Source organism: Engystomops pustulosus, chromosome 7 (assembly GCF_040894005.1).
Source record: "Engystomops pustulosus chromosome 7, aEngPut4.maternal, whole genome shotgun sequence".
Classification (NCBI taxonomy): Eukaryota; Metazoa; Chordata; class Amphibia; order Anura; family Leptodactylidae; genus Engystomops; species Engystomops pustulosus.
The window spans coordinates 78,877,144-78,894,650 of NC_092417.1; the positions used below are offsets into that span (position 1 = coordinate 78,877,144).

At 43.8% G+C, this 17,507-nt stretch overlaps 1 protein-coding gene across 2 annotated transcripts; it reads right to left on the reverse strand.

Moving 5' to 3' along the window:
- Positions 1–10,503, reverse strand: MEAK7 (MTOR associated protein, eak-7 homolog). Of its 2 annotated transcripts, none has more exons than XM_072117034.1 (8): positions 10,371–10,503; positions 8,653–8,801; positions 8,088–8,321; positions 7,761–7,908; positions 7,213–7,647; positions 6,977–7,095; positions 6,197–6,376; positions 1–477 (listed from the first exon to the last, which is right to left on the reverse strand). In XM_072117034.1, the coding sequence occupies exons 2-8, from the start codon at positions 8,788–8,790 to the stop codon at positions 361–363; spliced, it is 1,371 nt and encodes a 456-aa protein (XP_071973135.1). In that variant the 5' UTR covers positions 8,791–8,801; positions 10,371–10,503; the 3' UTR covers positions 1–360. The 2 variants fall into 2 exon arrangements, with proteins under 2 accessions (XP_071973135.1, XP_071973136.1); XM_072117035.1 differs by lacking the exon at positions 10,371–10,503 and adding an exon at positions 9,077–9,098.
- Positions 10,504–17,507: the final 7,004 nt, after the last annotated feature.

Sequence of the window (17,507 nt, forward strand, 5' to 3'; positions counted from 1 at the left end):
TTAACTTGTCTCATTTATTACATTGTAATTAAAAAGATTTTTCCAATAGAAGAAAAGAGCTAATATAGCACCAGGACCCAAAGTGGGAGAATATTTTATAATGTGAAATAATTTAAGTAATAAAATAGCCTTTCTACTATAAAATTGGGACACAGGACAAGTGCCGGGGGTTGCCTTTTCTTTTGCAGCACCAACGCCTCTGAACGTGAATCTGCCGCCATCTCGTGCTGCACATGGATAACTGCAGGACTTCACTTGCCGCGCAGTGTAGCATAGAATTACATTGGTGGCATCAGACAAATTAGGCCTCAGGTGTCTCATATAATACAGTCACCTCCGGTCTCCCATCTGCACCTCATTCTACGTTTCATCATCGTCTTGATCTCTCAGCCCTTCACTCTGCCGTGTCCGTCCAGTCATCTCCAGCAGCGCCTGCGCCTCTGGATCTACATCCAGGATGCTCTTCTTATTCTTAACCTATACAAAAAGGGAAAGTTTTTACATGGGACTGCAAACTTATACGAGTTATACTACAGTCAGACCTGAAGTAACCACCAAAAACAGTTTTAATGGATTGGATTTTTTAAGTTTTCTTGTAATGATCCTTCAAGATTACAATAGCGGAATACACCTTATTTGCTTTTATAACTTAAAGTGGTTGTACAAATTCTGGAACTGCCGGGACCCCTTCACACAAGAACGGGGGGTGGGGGTGGGGGGGTGGTCCTGTTCTCACTAATGGGCGGTCCAACACTTCCCTCACTGTCTAAGTGGCGGAGATAGCTCGCCACTTTCCAACTTCCAACACTCCCATAGCATTGTATAGAGAGGCAGGACACATTTTTGCATTTGCATGGAGCCCGTGTTCACATCACATTTGCAGTAACATTGCGTTTTGTGTGGAGTTCATGTTCACATTGTATTTGCGGTAACGTTGCCTTTACGTGGAATTTGTCACAGTTGAATTTGTCACAGTTGACAGCAATTTACAGTCACAATATCAGCCCATGACTGTGCATTAGTATTGCAGGGTATTATCATGAACAAGTAATCGGATGATTGCTCATGTCCCATGGTGGAACAAAAAAGTTCCACCATGGGAAAAAGTTAACAAAATGTTTTTAAAAAAAAAAAATATATATTATATTGCAATATAAACACCAAAACAAGTTAAATCAGAACACAAACCTCCACACATATAGTATCATTGCATCCGTAATGACCCCAAGAGTGAAAATAAATCATTATTCAACCCTCACAATGAATGCCATAAAAGCCAGTTAAAAACCCACCAAAAAAAAAAAATGATTTAATTCCAAAAAAATGCAATAAAAAGTCATCAAAAAACATTACATTTTGCTAAATTTGCAAAATAAAACCTAAGAAAGGATATATAAAAGTATGGTATCACCGTAATCCTCCTGACGCATAGAATAAAGATAACTTTTTTAGGGTATAAAGTGAACACCAATAAAGTACCATTATAAAATGGTATCACTGGAAAATACCTCGCTCAGCGTTACAAGTAACGCCCACATGTGGGGTGCCTCCAGATTCGGGAGAAATTGCATAAAAACTTTTAAGATGCGTTTTCTCCTTTTATATTTTTGTAATATGTAAATTTTAGGGCTAAATGAATGTATTACCAACAAAATTAGACCACTCCATTTTGTTTTAATTACTATTCAGCGCTAAAAATGTTATTAGTTTGAGGGGTATACTTTTGAAAATGGGGTGATTTATAGTCCGATTCTAATAATTTATATTTCAAACTCATAAAAAATAAAATATCTCAAAAATTTAGAAATTTCTAAGGGGTCTATGATGAAAACAAAGTTGAGAATTTGTAGCCTTTTCTTTTGTTTTTTGGTGGTTGATTTCCAAAATGGGATCACTTTTTAGGGGGTTCTCTTCTTCTGGTATAGATCTGTCATAGGCCACGTAGAACCTGAAATTAGCCCTACAAAAGCAGATTGCCGCCCTTTCCCTTACAAGCCGCACTGTCCTACAGCAGATTGTGACCATGTGCGGTTTTTACAGAAACTGAATAACATACTACGGGGAGCATTCTCTGCTTTAACCCCTTTAAAATAAAACTTTGGGGGCCAATGCAACAATTTAAGAAAAAAATAAGCCAAGGTTAATACTTCCTATAAAACATCTGTTGTGTTAAATGCTCAATATACCCCTTGGCAAATTATTTGAGTAGTGTACCAAAATAGAGTCATTTGTGAGGGGTTTCCATAGTTCTGGTACCTCAGGAACTCTTCACATGTGTAATGTCATGTGTAACATCAAAATCTCCCCTGAAGTGCAATTGCGCTCCTTCCCTTCTGCGCTATGTTATGGGATCATAAAGTGGTTTTATATCCTTATATGGGGTATTGCCATACTCCAGAGAAACAGCACAACAAAATCTCAGATGTGTTTTCTTGGTTTATCCAGCATGAACATGTACATTTTAGGGTTACATGAAAATATTGTCAAAATTTGAAAATTCTAGAACCTCCATTTAAATTAATCCACCTGAAATAAATACTTAATTAAAAACTATGAAAAACTATTAAAAAGCACTGCCCTTATCCCTAAATGTTTCCTTTCCATAGCCACAATATTAAAAAAAATCAGTTTGTAAACTTGTATGCAACTCACCTGATGCGAGTTCATCACAATAAGTGAGTCCTACATATTACTTCCACTGCCTTGCCTCCTTGTTCTCAATGCTAGGCCATGCTGCTATGTGGAACATCGAGAGAGAGCTCTATTACATCATTGGGAACTTCATGTCATGTGAGCAGGGTGATATTATCCAAAGCCATGTTACATTTGCAATGTCTACCCCATGTATGCATCTCATCCCATGAAATGACAGCATGTCTCCATGGAGGCATAAGGAGGAGAAATCCATGGAGGCATGCTGTGATTTCATGAGATCAGATACATACATTGGGTAGATGTTGCAAATGTAACTTGGTAAAGGACCTTAGATGACATCACCCTGGTCAGATGACATTAAGTGCTGAATGCTCAGAAGGGGCCTGGGCCATAGGGAGGAGTAGATGGGAGGAGCCGGTTTAGCAGGACACTCCCCTAAAATGCCAGTTAACATAAAAAAATTGAATTATGGGGATGTAAGGAAAACAATTTTGAGCTAAAAGCAGGGTGTCAGCTAATAGGGATATATGGGAACCTCTCACAATCTGTATTTGTGAAAATGTGTGACAAGCTCCCTTTAAGGGTTAACAATCTCTAAAATAATTGAATCTAAAATTAACTTGAGAAATCTGGAAAATTGCTGTTTGATTTGTAAGCCTCCTAAAATCCTACTAAAATAAAACAGACATGGTTAAAATAAAGCAGACATGGTTAACCCATTCACGCTCTGCGGCGGATATATCAGCCGCAGAGCTATGAAGGGTGTAGGAAGAGGGCTCATATTGCAGCAAAGACCCATCGCTATCACCCGCGGTCGGTGCTTGCACCGATCGCGGGTGTTATCCTTTTCTCTGCTGAATGCCATGATAGGCTGCATGGTTTCTGCAGATTCGTTACTGCAATACAGTAGTATTGCAGTATATGGAAGGAACGATCGGACCAAGAGGTAAGGTACCCAAGAGGGTCTAAGAAAAAAAAAAAAAAAAAAGGTAAAATATTAAAAATTCAAATCACCTCCCTTTCCCTAGAACTGATATAAAATATAACAAACAGTAAAAATCACAAACACAATGGGGCACATTCATCAAGCTGTCTGAAAGTCAGAATATTTCTAGTTGCCCAAGCTCAGTTTTAATTTTACCAGCGCCCATGAATATTTTAAAGGGGAGCTGTGATTGGTTGCCATGGGCAACTAGAAATATTCAGACAGCTTGATAAATCTGCCGCAATAGGGATCACCACGTCCCAAAATGCCCAATCTATCAAAATATAGAAATGGTTACGGACAGTGGTGATGTCCATAACTGGAAATAGTGCCCAAATGTCCGAAAGATTCGTACACCAGAGTATGGAAAAGTTATTAGCGTCAGAAGATGGCAATTTTTTTTTCCATTTTTCGTACACATTTCGCATCATTTTTGAAAAAGTATTAAAACACAAAAAAATCTGTATACATTTGGTATCACCGCGATCGCACTGCACCAAAGAATAAAGTAGAGGTGTTATTTGGAGCGCAGAGTGAAAGTCGTAAAAACTGAGCCCACAAGAAAGTTACGCACATCCATTTTTTTGCAATTTTTCCACATTTGGAATTTTGTTTTCCTGCTTCCCAGTACACGGCATGTTATAATAAATAACATCACGCGCAAGTAAAATTTGTTACACAAAAAAAGAAAAAGCCCTCACACAGCTCTGTACACATAAAAATGAAAAAAGTTATGGATTTTTGAAGGTGGAGAGCGAGAAATGAGCGAAAAAACCCTGTGTCCTTAAGGGGTTAATGTTAGTTAATAACCTCTAACACACACACAATCTGAAAATCACCTTGGTAAGTTTTAATGTTCTAAAGTTATAATTAGAGATGGGGGAAATCGATTCTAACAAATCGGAATTTGTGATCCCTCTCCATGCACCCGCACCCGGAATGTGACATACTGTTACATCACATGTCACGATTCGTTTCGATTCAATTTTTTTTCTGAAAATTAGTCAAACCGGGTCGAATCGAATTTAGGAAAATCTCTAGTTATAATCGCATTTGAAAATATCAGGCTGGGTCCTTAACCCCTTGCCGACGCGTGAAGTGGTTCTCGGGCTGAGCCCTCTCCATAGCCGGTAAAGGTTTTCTGCATATTGCAGCAAACACTTAAAGATAACACCTGCGATCTTAACCAGTCATGGCGATCAGTTGCCATGACAGCATCGGGTCTTCCGAAGACCCGAGGCTGTCTGGCTTTAAAGGGAACCTTCCACCACATATCTGCCTATAAAAGGTAGATTGGGTGGTAGGTACATCTATAGGAAGTGAGGATAGCCCCTTTAAGGGCTAATCCTCACGTCCCCACATTCTTTTGCTAACTTTTATTTGGCAAATATGTACATTTTCTTAAGAGACTACTGGGGCGTGGAGAAGCCGGAGCTGAGGCTACACGGCGCAGCTACTCCATGCCCCAGTAGCCTTTGTCCTCCTAGTAGCTGCGCACCCTCGTCCGAGAATCCTGCACATGTGCAGTGGCTACGGCACAGTGACCGCGCAGCCGCGGGCCTGCTGTTCTGCGCATGGCAAGACGGCAGGATTCGGCCAAGATTTTTGGTAAGAGGAACAAAGAGGTTACTGGGGCGTGGAGTAGCCTCACAGTGTAGCCTCAGCCCCGGCCACTCCACGCCTTAGTAGCCGCTTTAGAAAATTTACATATTTGCCAAGTAGAAGTTAGCAAAAGATTGTGGGGATCCTCACTTCCTATAGATGTACCTACCACCCGATCTACCTTTATAGGTAGATATGTGGTGGTAGGTTCCCTTTAACTTATTCATTACAATGTGCAATTAGCACATTGTAATGAATGACGAGGAAAATCCACATATACTGCCATATGGTGGGATCAATCAGACAACCTAGGGTTAAAGTACCCTAAGGGTCTGAAAAATAGTTTAAAAAGTAAAATTATATATATAATTAAAAAAACCTAAAAATTCATTGCACCTGTCTTTCCCTAGAAGCTATATAAATATAATCAGTAAAAATCATAAACAAGTTAGGTATCGCCTCGTCTCAAAATGCCCAATCAAAATATCATGACAATTTAACCCCGGAACGGAAAATAGTGTCAAAAGTCAAAAATGGCACGTTCTTGTCATTTTGAAATATTTAAAAAATTCAATAAAAAGTGATCAAAAGGCTGTACAGTCCTAAAAATAGAAGCAGTGAGTACGTAATCAAAAGTTGCAAAAAAATTACACCACCCACAGCTCCGTACACCGAAGTATGAAAAAGTAATTGGCACAAGAAGATGGCAAAATAAAGTTTTGTCCACAAGAAAACACAGCAAATGCGTTTTTTCACCAATTTCACTGCATTAGGAAATTTTCCCGCTTCCCAGTACATGACATGTAATATTAATTACCATCACTATGAAGTGCAATTTGTTAAGCAGAAAACAAGCCCTCACACAGCTCTCTACATGGAAAAATAAAAAAGTTATGGATTTTTAAAGGTGGGGCATTAAGAGGATATCAGTACAATAACTACTCTCCCACTCACCTGTAACTCTTCAGACAAATCCCCAAGCCCCCACACCTCCATGGAGTCTATGGAGAATTCCTCTGTGGCAGACAGCTGGGGGCTGTTATATGTTGTGCACCTTGGTTTCGCTTTGCTGTGGCCTTTTCCAAAATTACTGTCTATCCAGAGTCCAAAATAGTCATGCTGTCCCCCCATTCCCTACAGAGACACAGAAAACAGATTGTCAGTAAAGGAAATTCGTACAAACTCTGAATATGCTTTACGCTTGAAATGAAAACGGTTCCCCATGAAGACATACACCTAGCATTTCCTAGGAATCTCACTTTAACTGGTAACTGGTTACTATAGCCTGTGCGCTGCTGATTTTCAAGATGCCTTTGTCAGCATTCTGCATCATTTCAGTACGTTATACTAGATTTTTTTACATTACCTGGCTCCTTGCCAGCAGCATGTGGTGGGTCCCAGGGGTGGGGTAGCTGCAGGCTATGTCTCCTAATGTATTCTTTTATTACTCCACACCATCCCCCTCCCTCCCTTGCCTGCTCAATGCACATGACAGGAAGTAGTAAGGAGTGAGGGAGGTGCCTGGAACTACAGTCCGTTGGTGGAAAACATACACCTAACCAAACATTCCTGTCACTGCATTTATTCCAACATCTCCACTCCCACCGCTAGATTTGAAGATTTACAGACATTTTTCATAAGACACATGTTTTATCATTACAAAACATTTCAACTGATCCCATGAGGATGTGTTTATGTGAATCAGTGGTACATAAGGACCCTGCAGTCACTCACCAGACCATTGGGCATTGTCTGCTGGCTATGATTCAGGTACATGTAATGATCGTTGTATCCTGTATATGTGAAGACATCCAGGCGTGGAGACACAGAAAACAGGAAGCATCTGCTGTCACCTGAGGACAAGAAACCACAATGGACAGTTCAGCAGCAAGTAGAGATCTTAAAAAATGTTGCACAAGTCAGAGATATTGCGACTTTTGCAAGCAAAAGAAAGATAGAGAAACTCTCACCTTGGAATTGGGGCTTCACCTCCCAGTTCTGTGATGCAAATCCTCCAAAGATGAAGCCACCAGATTCCCGAAGAACCAAGAGACTAGGTCCTTGGTCTACTAGGTGGCCACACAGCTGGGAGAAGCTCTCACCATGTACTTGGGTGGAGAAGAGCAGCCGCCATTTGTGCTGCATCTCTGAAGGTAGGTGGGAGTTTAGGTACATGATAGCAGGCAGGTCCAGGAGGCTGGTGAAGGGTGGCGTCTTCCCCCTGCGACAGCGTGGCACCAGGCTACTGACATCTCTCTGCTGTTCTACACTCTGTTGTAAGACAGAGAAACCCAAAGTGATGACTACTCTCAGGAACGTGGAGATCATGGGAACTTTGTAGAGCCAGTCCTCAATGGCTGCCCTGGAGATGGATGAGAGCTCTGGAGCATCCTGTGACTGTGCACCTGTGAGAAACAGCCAGGTTTAGCACCACCAGTATCTACAGCAACGTTATACCAGCAAGCATATGACATCATTGGTAAGGTATAATTAACCCCATGTTCACGGAGCCCATTACCATTGGATTTTAATAACTGTGACATTAGCTGTGTCGCTAGGGTGTGGATTCCTGCATTGCAGTCTGAGGTGTTTTCGAGGCTCCACCCATGGAGCACATTCTGCTTATGTAACAAATGCACTGCGGCTCCAATCAAGTCCTCCAAGAACTGAGAAGAAAAAAAATTGTAGAGTTGATTAAAAAAAATAAATAAATAAAAACACACTCCACCATGAGGAACCCTCTGCTCTCATCCTGATAACCATGAGAATGTAAAGCCATAATCTATTGCCTAGATCCCCTCAGCCTCCAACACTTTTCTGTAGGACAGAAGGTCCCAATACTCACCTGTTGAATTTGTTGCCCCATTACTTGCTCGCTGTTGTCAGCCCTGATCATGGGCAATATAACGGCACTCTTCTCCTCTGCTGTCCCTCTCAGGAGGTCAATGACGAACACAACAAACTGCTCCCTGGTCACCTCTGGATTGGACAATGATGATTTTCCAGTTATGTTCACACTTTGGATACCATGAAAAATACGCTGAGAGATGGAGGTTGGGAGAGAATCACCAATTGAATCCTGGAAGGAAAAAGCAGGGGATCCTGGGTAGAGCATTATTGTATCTGCTACAAGATTGGCCAGACATCACCACAATGTCAGGGTACTACACACAGAAGCGCATATAACATAAGGAAACTGGTCACAAAGCAACTCCCCAAACTCTACAAACGCAAACAATCCGTGCATTGTCCCTTGTAACCATTGTCAGTGAATGGAATAATTGTTATGTACATTGAGAGGCTGATAATCCATCCAGCCAATGGTGGGTCAAATACCTTCTCTTAATATAATTATCAGCCATTCTCAAATGTATATCCCCTGTGGCTGAGGAGACCCTGCAAAGTCTTACCTGGAATGCTGTCAGTCCCACACATTTTTTGCTGGGGTTTCCTATCACGCTGTCAAAGCTCCTCTCTATCTGGGCCTGATCTGCTGCAGGCAATCGTGCCAGCCGTTTCTGGTAGGCGTTGCTGTCTGTGTTCCCCATCTCACAGGACACTGGAAAATGTGCAAGAAACAAATATCAGCAGCAGAGATCAGGGTAATGTGGAAAATAAAAAGACTGACTACAAGCAGTGGTATATATGAAGGGAGGGGGCTGCCCCTGGGCAGCACTCTGCACATACAGCGAGGGGGATCAATAGAGAGAAGTCTAATTGACTGATGACGCCATGATAGACATCACCCCAGGATAAAGATTCACATAATCAATAAGTTACATCAAGTCTTAAGTCACATCACAGCTGTAACCAAAACTGCAGGTTTAATGTTACCATAGAGCGCTGTATGGAGACAAGGGGCAGCTGCCAGGAAGGATCATCAGAAGGATTGTGCCTGCAGTCCTAGATGATGTATGGATGGAAGCTGCACAGTCATTGCTTGGTAAGGACAGTGTCTGTTGTCACACGCTAATCTTTTCCTCCCCCGTGTTTACAGGTGACACATGAGCAGAATGTTTTCTCCATAAATATTGGGGACAATCACAGCTGAATATACCCTGTCTGTCCCTCATACCTGTATACACGCTCCCATGTCATAGCCGTAGGGGTACATACACGCTCCCATGTCATAGCCGTAGGGGTACATACACGCTCCCATGTCATAGCCGTAGGGGTACATACACGCTCCCATGTTATAGCTGTAGGGGTACAGACACGCCCCCATGTTATAGCTGTAGGGGTATACACGCCCCCATGTTATAGCTATAGGGAATACATACACGCTCCCATGTTATAGCTGTAGGGGATACATACACGCTCCCATGTTATAGCTGTAGGGGATACATACACGCTCCCATGTTATAGCTGTAGGGGATACATACACGCTCCCATGTTATAGCTGTAGGGGATACATACACGCTCCCATGTTATAGCTGTAGGGGATACATACACGCTCCCATGTTATAGCTGTAGGGGATACATACACGCTCCCATGTTATAGCTGTAGGGGATACATACACGCTCCCATGTTATAGCTGTAGGGGATACATACACGCTCCCATGTTATAGCTGTAGGGGATACATACACGCTCCCATGTTATAGCTGTAGGGGATACATACACGCTCCCATGTTATAGCTGTAGGGGATACATACACGCTCCCATGTTATAGCTGTAGGGGATACATACACGCTCCCATGTTATAGCTGTAGGGGATACATACACGCTCCCATGTTATAGCTGTAGGGGATACAGACATGCCCCCATGTTATAGCTGTAGGGGTATACACGCCCCCATGTTATAGCTGTAGGGGATACATACACGCTCCCATGTTATAGCTGTAGGGGATACATACACGCTCCCATGTTATAGCTGTAGGGGATACATACACGCTCCCATGTTATAGCTGTAGGGGATACATACACGCTCCCATGTTATAGCTGTAGGGGATACATACACGCTCCCATGTTATAGCTGTAGGGGTACATACACTAGCACATTATAGCTGTAGGGGTATACACATGCTACAGTGCCAGATATGTATTCTCCAAATGAAGGGGGTATTTCCTGTTACAGGCCTATAGGTAGGTAACCCTCACGTTACAGTAATAGACAATTATCCACTTACCTGCCCTAGCGCCTTACTCTAACGCTCCGCCCATGTTTGTCGTTACGTAGGTTGCTCCACCCTCGCGCCCTCCCCCGTCATACTTCTGCAGCGCTGAGGGTTTGTGAATGGCAGTATTGTTATCCAATCTGTATCAGGCTGGTGGCGAAAATCGTTAATCGCCATCTTAGAGACTGGCGGCACATCTGGGTCCTAGCCCCCGACGTTTCATCATTTAAATGTGTCCCTGCGACTGCACGCACATTGCAGGAAGATGCGGCATGTAACAGGTCACCATCTTGTGGAACTGCGATTGCTGCATTCAAATTTCCCTCCCCTGGACTGGTCACCATGTGAGTTCATAGTTCAGGTGCCTTATATACTGCTTATCGCCAGCAAAGATTATCCATGGCCTACAGCAAACGGGCAGCGACCCGTAGGTATCACGTATAGATCGACACATATAGGTCCATATAGCCATTTCCCGCTTTGCGCCCGTATATAGCGATACTGCATCTGTCTCTCCGTTACATAAAGCGGTGTGGTCTGTACAAATAACTTGTGTGTGGTCTGTACAGGTTGGGAACTGGATTGAGAATCAGTCACAAAGCAGCAGTGACCAACGACTGATTCCAGTGTAAGGTCGGCCTAGCGGTAAGTCCCGTACGCATGGGATGAATACGCATAGGACGGACATCCCTTCATTGAGCGAGCAGTTCTCTTAACCCCGCCCCTAATCGGATCACCACGCCCCCTTCAAGTGGTGTGGAATGGGGTGACAAAATGGCTCAGTGGTGTATTAGAAGCTGAGGCTAAAATAAAAAAAAAATTGGAAAAGTTATTGACTTGAATATAAGATGTCCACAGAAGCTGCACCTCATTATTGTAATGTCCTCAGCAGAGTCCCCCTTTAATGAAAAGTCTACAGCAGTGCCCTCCTTTACTGAAATGTTCTCAGCGGATGCCCCCTTTAATAAATTATCCACAGCAGATGCCCCGTGTATATAAATGTTTACAGCAGATGCCCCCTTTAATAAATTATCTGCAGTAGATGCCCCCTTTAATGAAATGTCTACAGCATATGCCACCCTTCAATTAAATTTCCACAGCAAATACGCCCTTTAACGAAATGTCCACAGCAGATGCCCCCCCTTTAATAAAATTCATACATGCAAGAAAAACACATGGAGAGCACTGCTTAAAGGCCCTGGACTGCAGTGACCAAATGTGCAAAATTTACTAAAATGTACTAAATTTGACTTTAGTTCAAACTTGGAGACTGGGGGCTCCAGGGGCTGTGCTCTATTCATGAATAAACCTCCAATGAGACTTGTAGCAGTAGATAAAGTGAATGTCTCTCACCCCTTTTTTGTTGAACCTTCCTGTGTATGTATTTAACCATACTCAAAAGCATCACATGGTGGAGGGAGGACAAAAACAACACCTCACATTTGTGAAAGCGATGGCCGTTTCACGATTCTGCACTTCGTCTGGTACCAAACTACCGTTTTTTTCGTGTCCTTATCTGATGCCCTCATTTAATAACATGTCTACAGCAGGGCCCTTATTGTCCTTCCCCCCCATCTGCTCCTCTTCTTATTGTGCCCTCCCTGTCTGCTCCTCTTCTTTTTATGGTCCCCACTTATGCTTCCCCCTTTTATTGTGCCCCTTCTCTGCTCCCAGTTTTGTGGTCCCCCTTCTGTTAAATAAAAATAAAGAAGGAACTCTCCTTTCTTCTTCCCCACACTGCTGTCCTGCCTCCTCCTCCGCTGTGTGTGTACTACAGCAGTGCCTGGCTGGTGAGCTGTGATGACATCTCTGCGCCTTCCAGATTCCAGGTCCGGTACAGACACGGCAGAGAGCTGATTGCGCTCTGTATCCCAGTAGCAATGCATCCAACTCTATCCGGGGCGGTTGGGAGGTATGAAGTTGTGCTAAAGCACAGTTTTTTCAAGTTTTATTTTAGATGCAGCTTTTGATGTCCAAACCAGGAGAGGAGTGAAATAGGAGAGGAGTAATAGCATCTCTGTGATCTGTTCTCACAACTATTATACACACTTGCTTTTGGCTTTAAAATTGCATCTGAATGTATGAATGCACCCTACAGCTGCAGTCACACGTGGGGTAGCGCATGTGTTTTATAAAACAAAAGATGCATCTTTTTTTTATAAACCTAATTTAATTAGGCAAATCTCCTCAGCAGCTGTATTGCATTACAAAACGCATGCGTTAACGCCACGTGAGAATGCAGCCACAGGGTGTGGCCACACATGAGATTTAACTTGAAGAACCACTTCATCATTGCAGCTACGTACCATAAGGCCGCGGTCACACTTACCGCTAGGCGTCCGTTCCTAACGTGACGCTAGCGCACAGGGGGCGGTACTCGGCCGGAACGCACATGCGTTTCCAGAGAAACGCATGCGATCGGTTTATCAATCGCATGCGTTTCCCTGGAAACGCATGTACGTTCCGGCCGAGTACCGCCCCCTGTGCGCTAGCGTCACGTTAGGAACGGACGCCTAGCGGTACGTGTGACTGCGGCCCAAGTCCAGGGTTGTAATTTCACATTTTGCCACTAGATGTCACCATAATGACTGGTTTCTTAAAGAGGACCTGTCACCCATAAAAAGGCACTAGTGCTACAACAGACGCAGCAGTGATACACTGCTTGCGTCATCAGACACAGCCGCGCTGTACAATAGACACGTCGCATCATGCTGTAAGCGGTCCGGCATGCAGCTCAATAGTCACCGCCAGCCTATGGAATGGGAGGGGGGGGGGTCGGGGAAGAGGCAGCGCTGTGGACCGCCCCCTCATGAATACGTTCGACTGCTGACAGCACGGTACAGCTTTTGTATTGTACAGCGCGGCACTGTCTGCTAGCGTTATCGGAGGGTTCAGGTAAAGCTAGCAGTTCTGTATCTGTTGTAGCACTAGGAGCGACTTACTTTAATAAGCAGCACCTAGTGCCTTTTACAGGCGGTCCCCTACTTAAGAACACTCGACTTACATACGACCCCTAGTTACAAACAGACCTCTGGATATTGGTAATTTATTGTGCTTTAGTCCTAGGCTACAATAATCAACTGTAACAGTTATCAAATGTGTCTGTAATGAAGCTTTAGTGTTAATCCTGGTTCTTATGACAATCCAACATTTTTAAAATCCAATTGTCACAGAGACCAAAAAAGTTCTGGCTGGAGATACAATGATAATATATACAGTTCCGACTTACATACAAATTCAACTTAAGAACAAACCTACAGACTAGAGATGAGCAAGCACTAAAATGCTTGGGTGCTCATTATTCGAGACAAACTTTTCCAGAGTGCTCTTCTCGAATAATGAGCCCCATTGAAGTCAATGGGAGACTCGAGCATTTTTCAAGGGGACCAAGGCTCTGCACAGGGAAGCTTGGCCAAACACCTGGGAACCTCAGAAAAGGATGGAAACACCACGGAAATGGACAGGAAACAGCAGGGGCAGCATGCATGGATGCCTCTGAGGCTGCTTAATCGCACTATTATGCCAAAATTATGGGCAACAGCATGGCCATGACAGAGTGACCGAATGAGGCTAGATAGCATCTAAAACATCCAATAAGTGACTCTGACACTATAGAAGACGGCAAGCAGAGGCAGCGGCAGGCTAGAGAGTGTCATGGCGACATACCCTAAATGGACTCAGGTTTCACCAAAGGAGGTGAGCAAGAAGCGCTGAAATGATTTCCTATGTGAACAAAAGGTTGACAGTATATTAAGTCGATAACACAGCATGGTGGCGACATAGTGACCAAGTTCCATAACGTATCTGGTGAAACACCCGAAAAATGACACAGCTCGTTTAATAAGGGGACAACATGTGGAGGCAGCCATGGAGAGGACTTCCATGATTAAGAGCGACAGTATGGGGCATCCATATTGCGCTGCTATGATTGCAACTTCAGGTCTCCAGCATGGCGGGAACAGATGGGCCGAGTTCTACTATGTATCTGGTGAAACACCTGAAAATTCTGCCTGACACAGCTCGTTTGACAAGGGGACGATGTATGGAGGCAGTGAACTAGTAGTAGATTAAAGGTGCTGCAGTTAAAACTATTAACAAAGGGACAAGAAGGAGGTGGAATGGCACTACTTCGTATGACAAATGTTCATATGTGTAAATTAGTCGGATATATAAACAGGATATGTCAGACTGGTGGAAGGGTGGGTGGTGCTCTAATTCAGGTAAATGCAATGAATTGTTCCAAGTAGAAATAAACAGTAGAATGGCACTCACCCGGATTCTTCCTTAGTTCATTCCATTTTATTAGTGATACTCACGGTGTACATGGCGTGACAAAAACATGCAGGGGGAGGGATGGACGCAGGGACTCACAAAAAAGTAGGGTACATGACAGCTGTTTCGCGCAGCAGCGCTTCGTCTGACTTGCCCATTCCACAACACATAAAGGTATGGCTTTTTAAACCTCCCAAAAACCCGCCCCCATCAATCATGAGCTTCCTATTGGCCCTGAGTGGACTAATTCATAGTCCTATATATTAGGATAATATCTCTCATATCTTCCATTAGTATGTTGAAATGTGTATATAAGTGGTACTTACTGCGTTTAGAATCGTGTGCCGCGTTCGCCTCGTGGTCTGCGCTCGCCTAAGGGGATGGATGGCGGGGCCGCGCCAATCCCAAGATGGCGCCGGCCTCGCGGCTGAACGCCGCTAAGTCACGCCCCTATGGGAGTGGCCAGCGCGTCACCATCGCTCCCCGTCAGCTGACGCAGGGGAGGCGGGGACTCCGCATCGCGATGTAGCGCAGTGTAAGTATCTAAGCCGGTATAATTGCCATAAAACCTGGCGCCGTTATGGAAGATTGTATTAAGTCTCTATCATAGAGAGGATTGAGATAAGGGCACAATGGTGTGTGGGGAGGGAAATGGGTGTCATAATATAGCCATCTGAAACATTAAAATGCCACATAGTGCTAGTGACAAAGACGAACAGTGGATAAATGCGTATGGAAGGATAAACCACAAATTTAAACGCACATCCACTGGTGGAACAAAAAATACAATGCAACTGTTTATGTTTTCTTAAAGTACCTGGGGAAATATTATGAATTTAGAGGGCATATTCCCGTACATTTCTCTTAGGGGGTATATTAGAAAATGAGGTGGGCTACAATACATTGGGGGAGGCGGGGGGGGGAGAGGGGAGGAGGATGTTTTATTCTCTTATCTGGTTTAGAGAAAAACACTCATGTCTATTCTATCATTTAGCCCTGAAGGTCCTAGGGCCCCTGTCTGTAAAATCCATCTCCCTTCTTTTTGTAATAGGAGGCGCTGTCTATCGCCCCCTCCTCGTAGCACTGGGATTCGTTCTATGCCTGCAAATCGTAAAGATTTAGGGTCAGAGTTGTGATGCATTCTTACATGTTCTATAAGTTTTGGGGCTCCGTTGCCTGTTCTTAATGATCTTATATGTACAGAAAAACGTGTGTTAAGTTTCCTTATAGTTTTACCTATATAAAATATATAAACCAGATAAGAGAATAAAACATCCTCCTCCCCTCTTCCCTCCCCCCCCCCCCGCCTCCCCCAATGTATTGTAGCCCACCTCATTTTCTAATATACCCCCTAAGAGAAATGTACGGGAATATGCCCTCTAAATTCATAATATTTCCCCAGGTACTTTAAGAAAACATAAACAGTTGCATTGTATTTTTTGTTCCACCAGTGGATGTGCGTTTAAATTTGTGGTTTATCCTTCCATACGCATTTATCCACTGTTCGTCTTTGTCACTAGCACTATGTGGCATTTTAATGTTTCAGATGGCTATATTATGACACCCATTTCCCTCCCCACACACCATTGTGCCCTTATCTCAATCCTCTCCATGATAGAGACTTAATACAATCTTCCATAACGGCGCCAGGTTTTATGGCAATTATACCGGCTTAGATACTTACACTGCGCTACATCGCGATGCGGCGTCCCCGCCTCCCCTGCGTCAGCTGACGGGGAGCGATGGTGACGCGCTGGCCACTCCCATAGGGGCGTGACTTAGCGGCGTTCAGCCGCGAGGCCGGCGCCATCTTGGGATTGGCGCGGCCCCGCCATCCATCCCCTTAGGCGAGCGCAGACCACGAGGCGAACGCGGCACACGATTCTAAACGCAGTAAGTACCACTTATATACACATTTCAACATACTAATGGAAGATATGAGAGATATTATCCTAATATATAGGACTATGAATTAGTCCACTCAGGGCCAATAGGAAGCTCATGATTGATGGGGGCGGGTTTTTGGGAGGTTTAAAAAGCCATACCTTTATGTGTTGTGGAATGGGCAAGTCAGCAGAAGCGCTGCTGCGCGAAACAGCTGTCATGTACCCTACTTTTTTGTGAGTCCCTGCGTCCATCCCTCCCCCTGCATGTTTTTGTCACGCCATGTACACCGTGAGTATCACTAATAAAATGGAATGAACTAAGGAAGAATCCGGGTGAGTGCCATTCTACTGTTTATTTCCACGCAGTTAAAACTATGTTAGTTGGATCTTGGGATGGAGCTGGCAGTCCGCTGCCAGGCGAGCTTTCGCCTGTCCAAGCCCCTGTCTCTCGGCTCCTCCCCAAACAGCACTTCTAAGAACCTTTTGTATAAGATCAAGTGTAGTAGTGTTCTTATAAGTTTGGATTATGGCGGGTGAGGGGAATGTAAACAGATGCGCAAGAAGCGCTGAAATAATATCGGTAAATGATAAAAGTTTGCCAGTATATTTTGTGGATAACACAGCAGGGTGGCGACAAAGTTAACAAGTTTGATGTGGAAGCCATGAAAACAACCCAAAATTCTGCCTGACCCAGCTCGTTTGATAAAGGGACGATGTATGGAGGCAGCTATATGGACAACGTGTGGGGGCAGCTAAAAAGACGACGTAGGTGGTCCTCCAGAAGAATTAAATACATAGAGTACTATAGCTAGAGCCAGTTGGGCCTGGCAAAAAATAGCAAGTTTCCTCTGCTTTAGTGTACAAAGAGGAGGAAAAGGAGGAGGAGTGCATAAATTATTCAGGTTGAGTTTCCTTCACCTGGTGGAGAATGGAAATCCTGAGAAATCCAGGCTTTATTCATCTTGATAAGCGTCAGCCTGTCAGCGCTGTC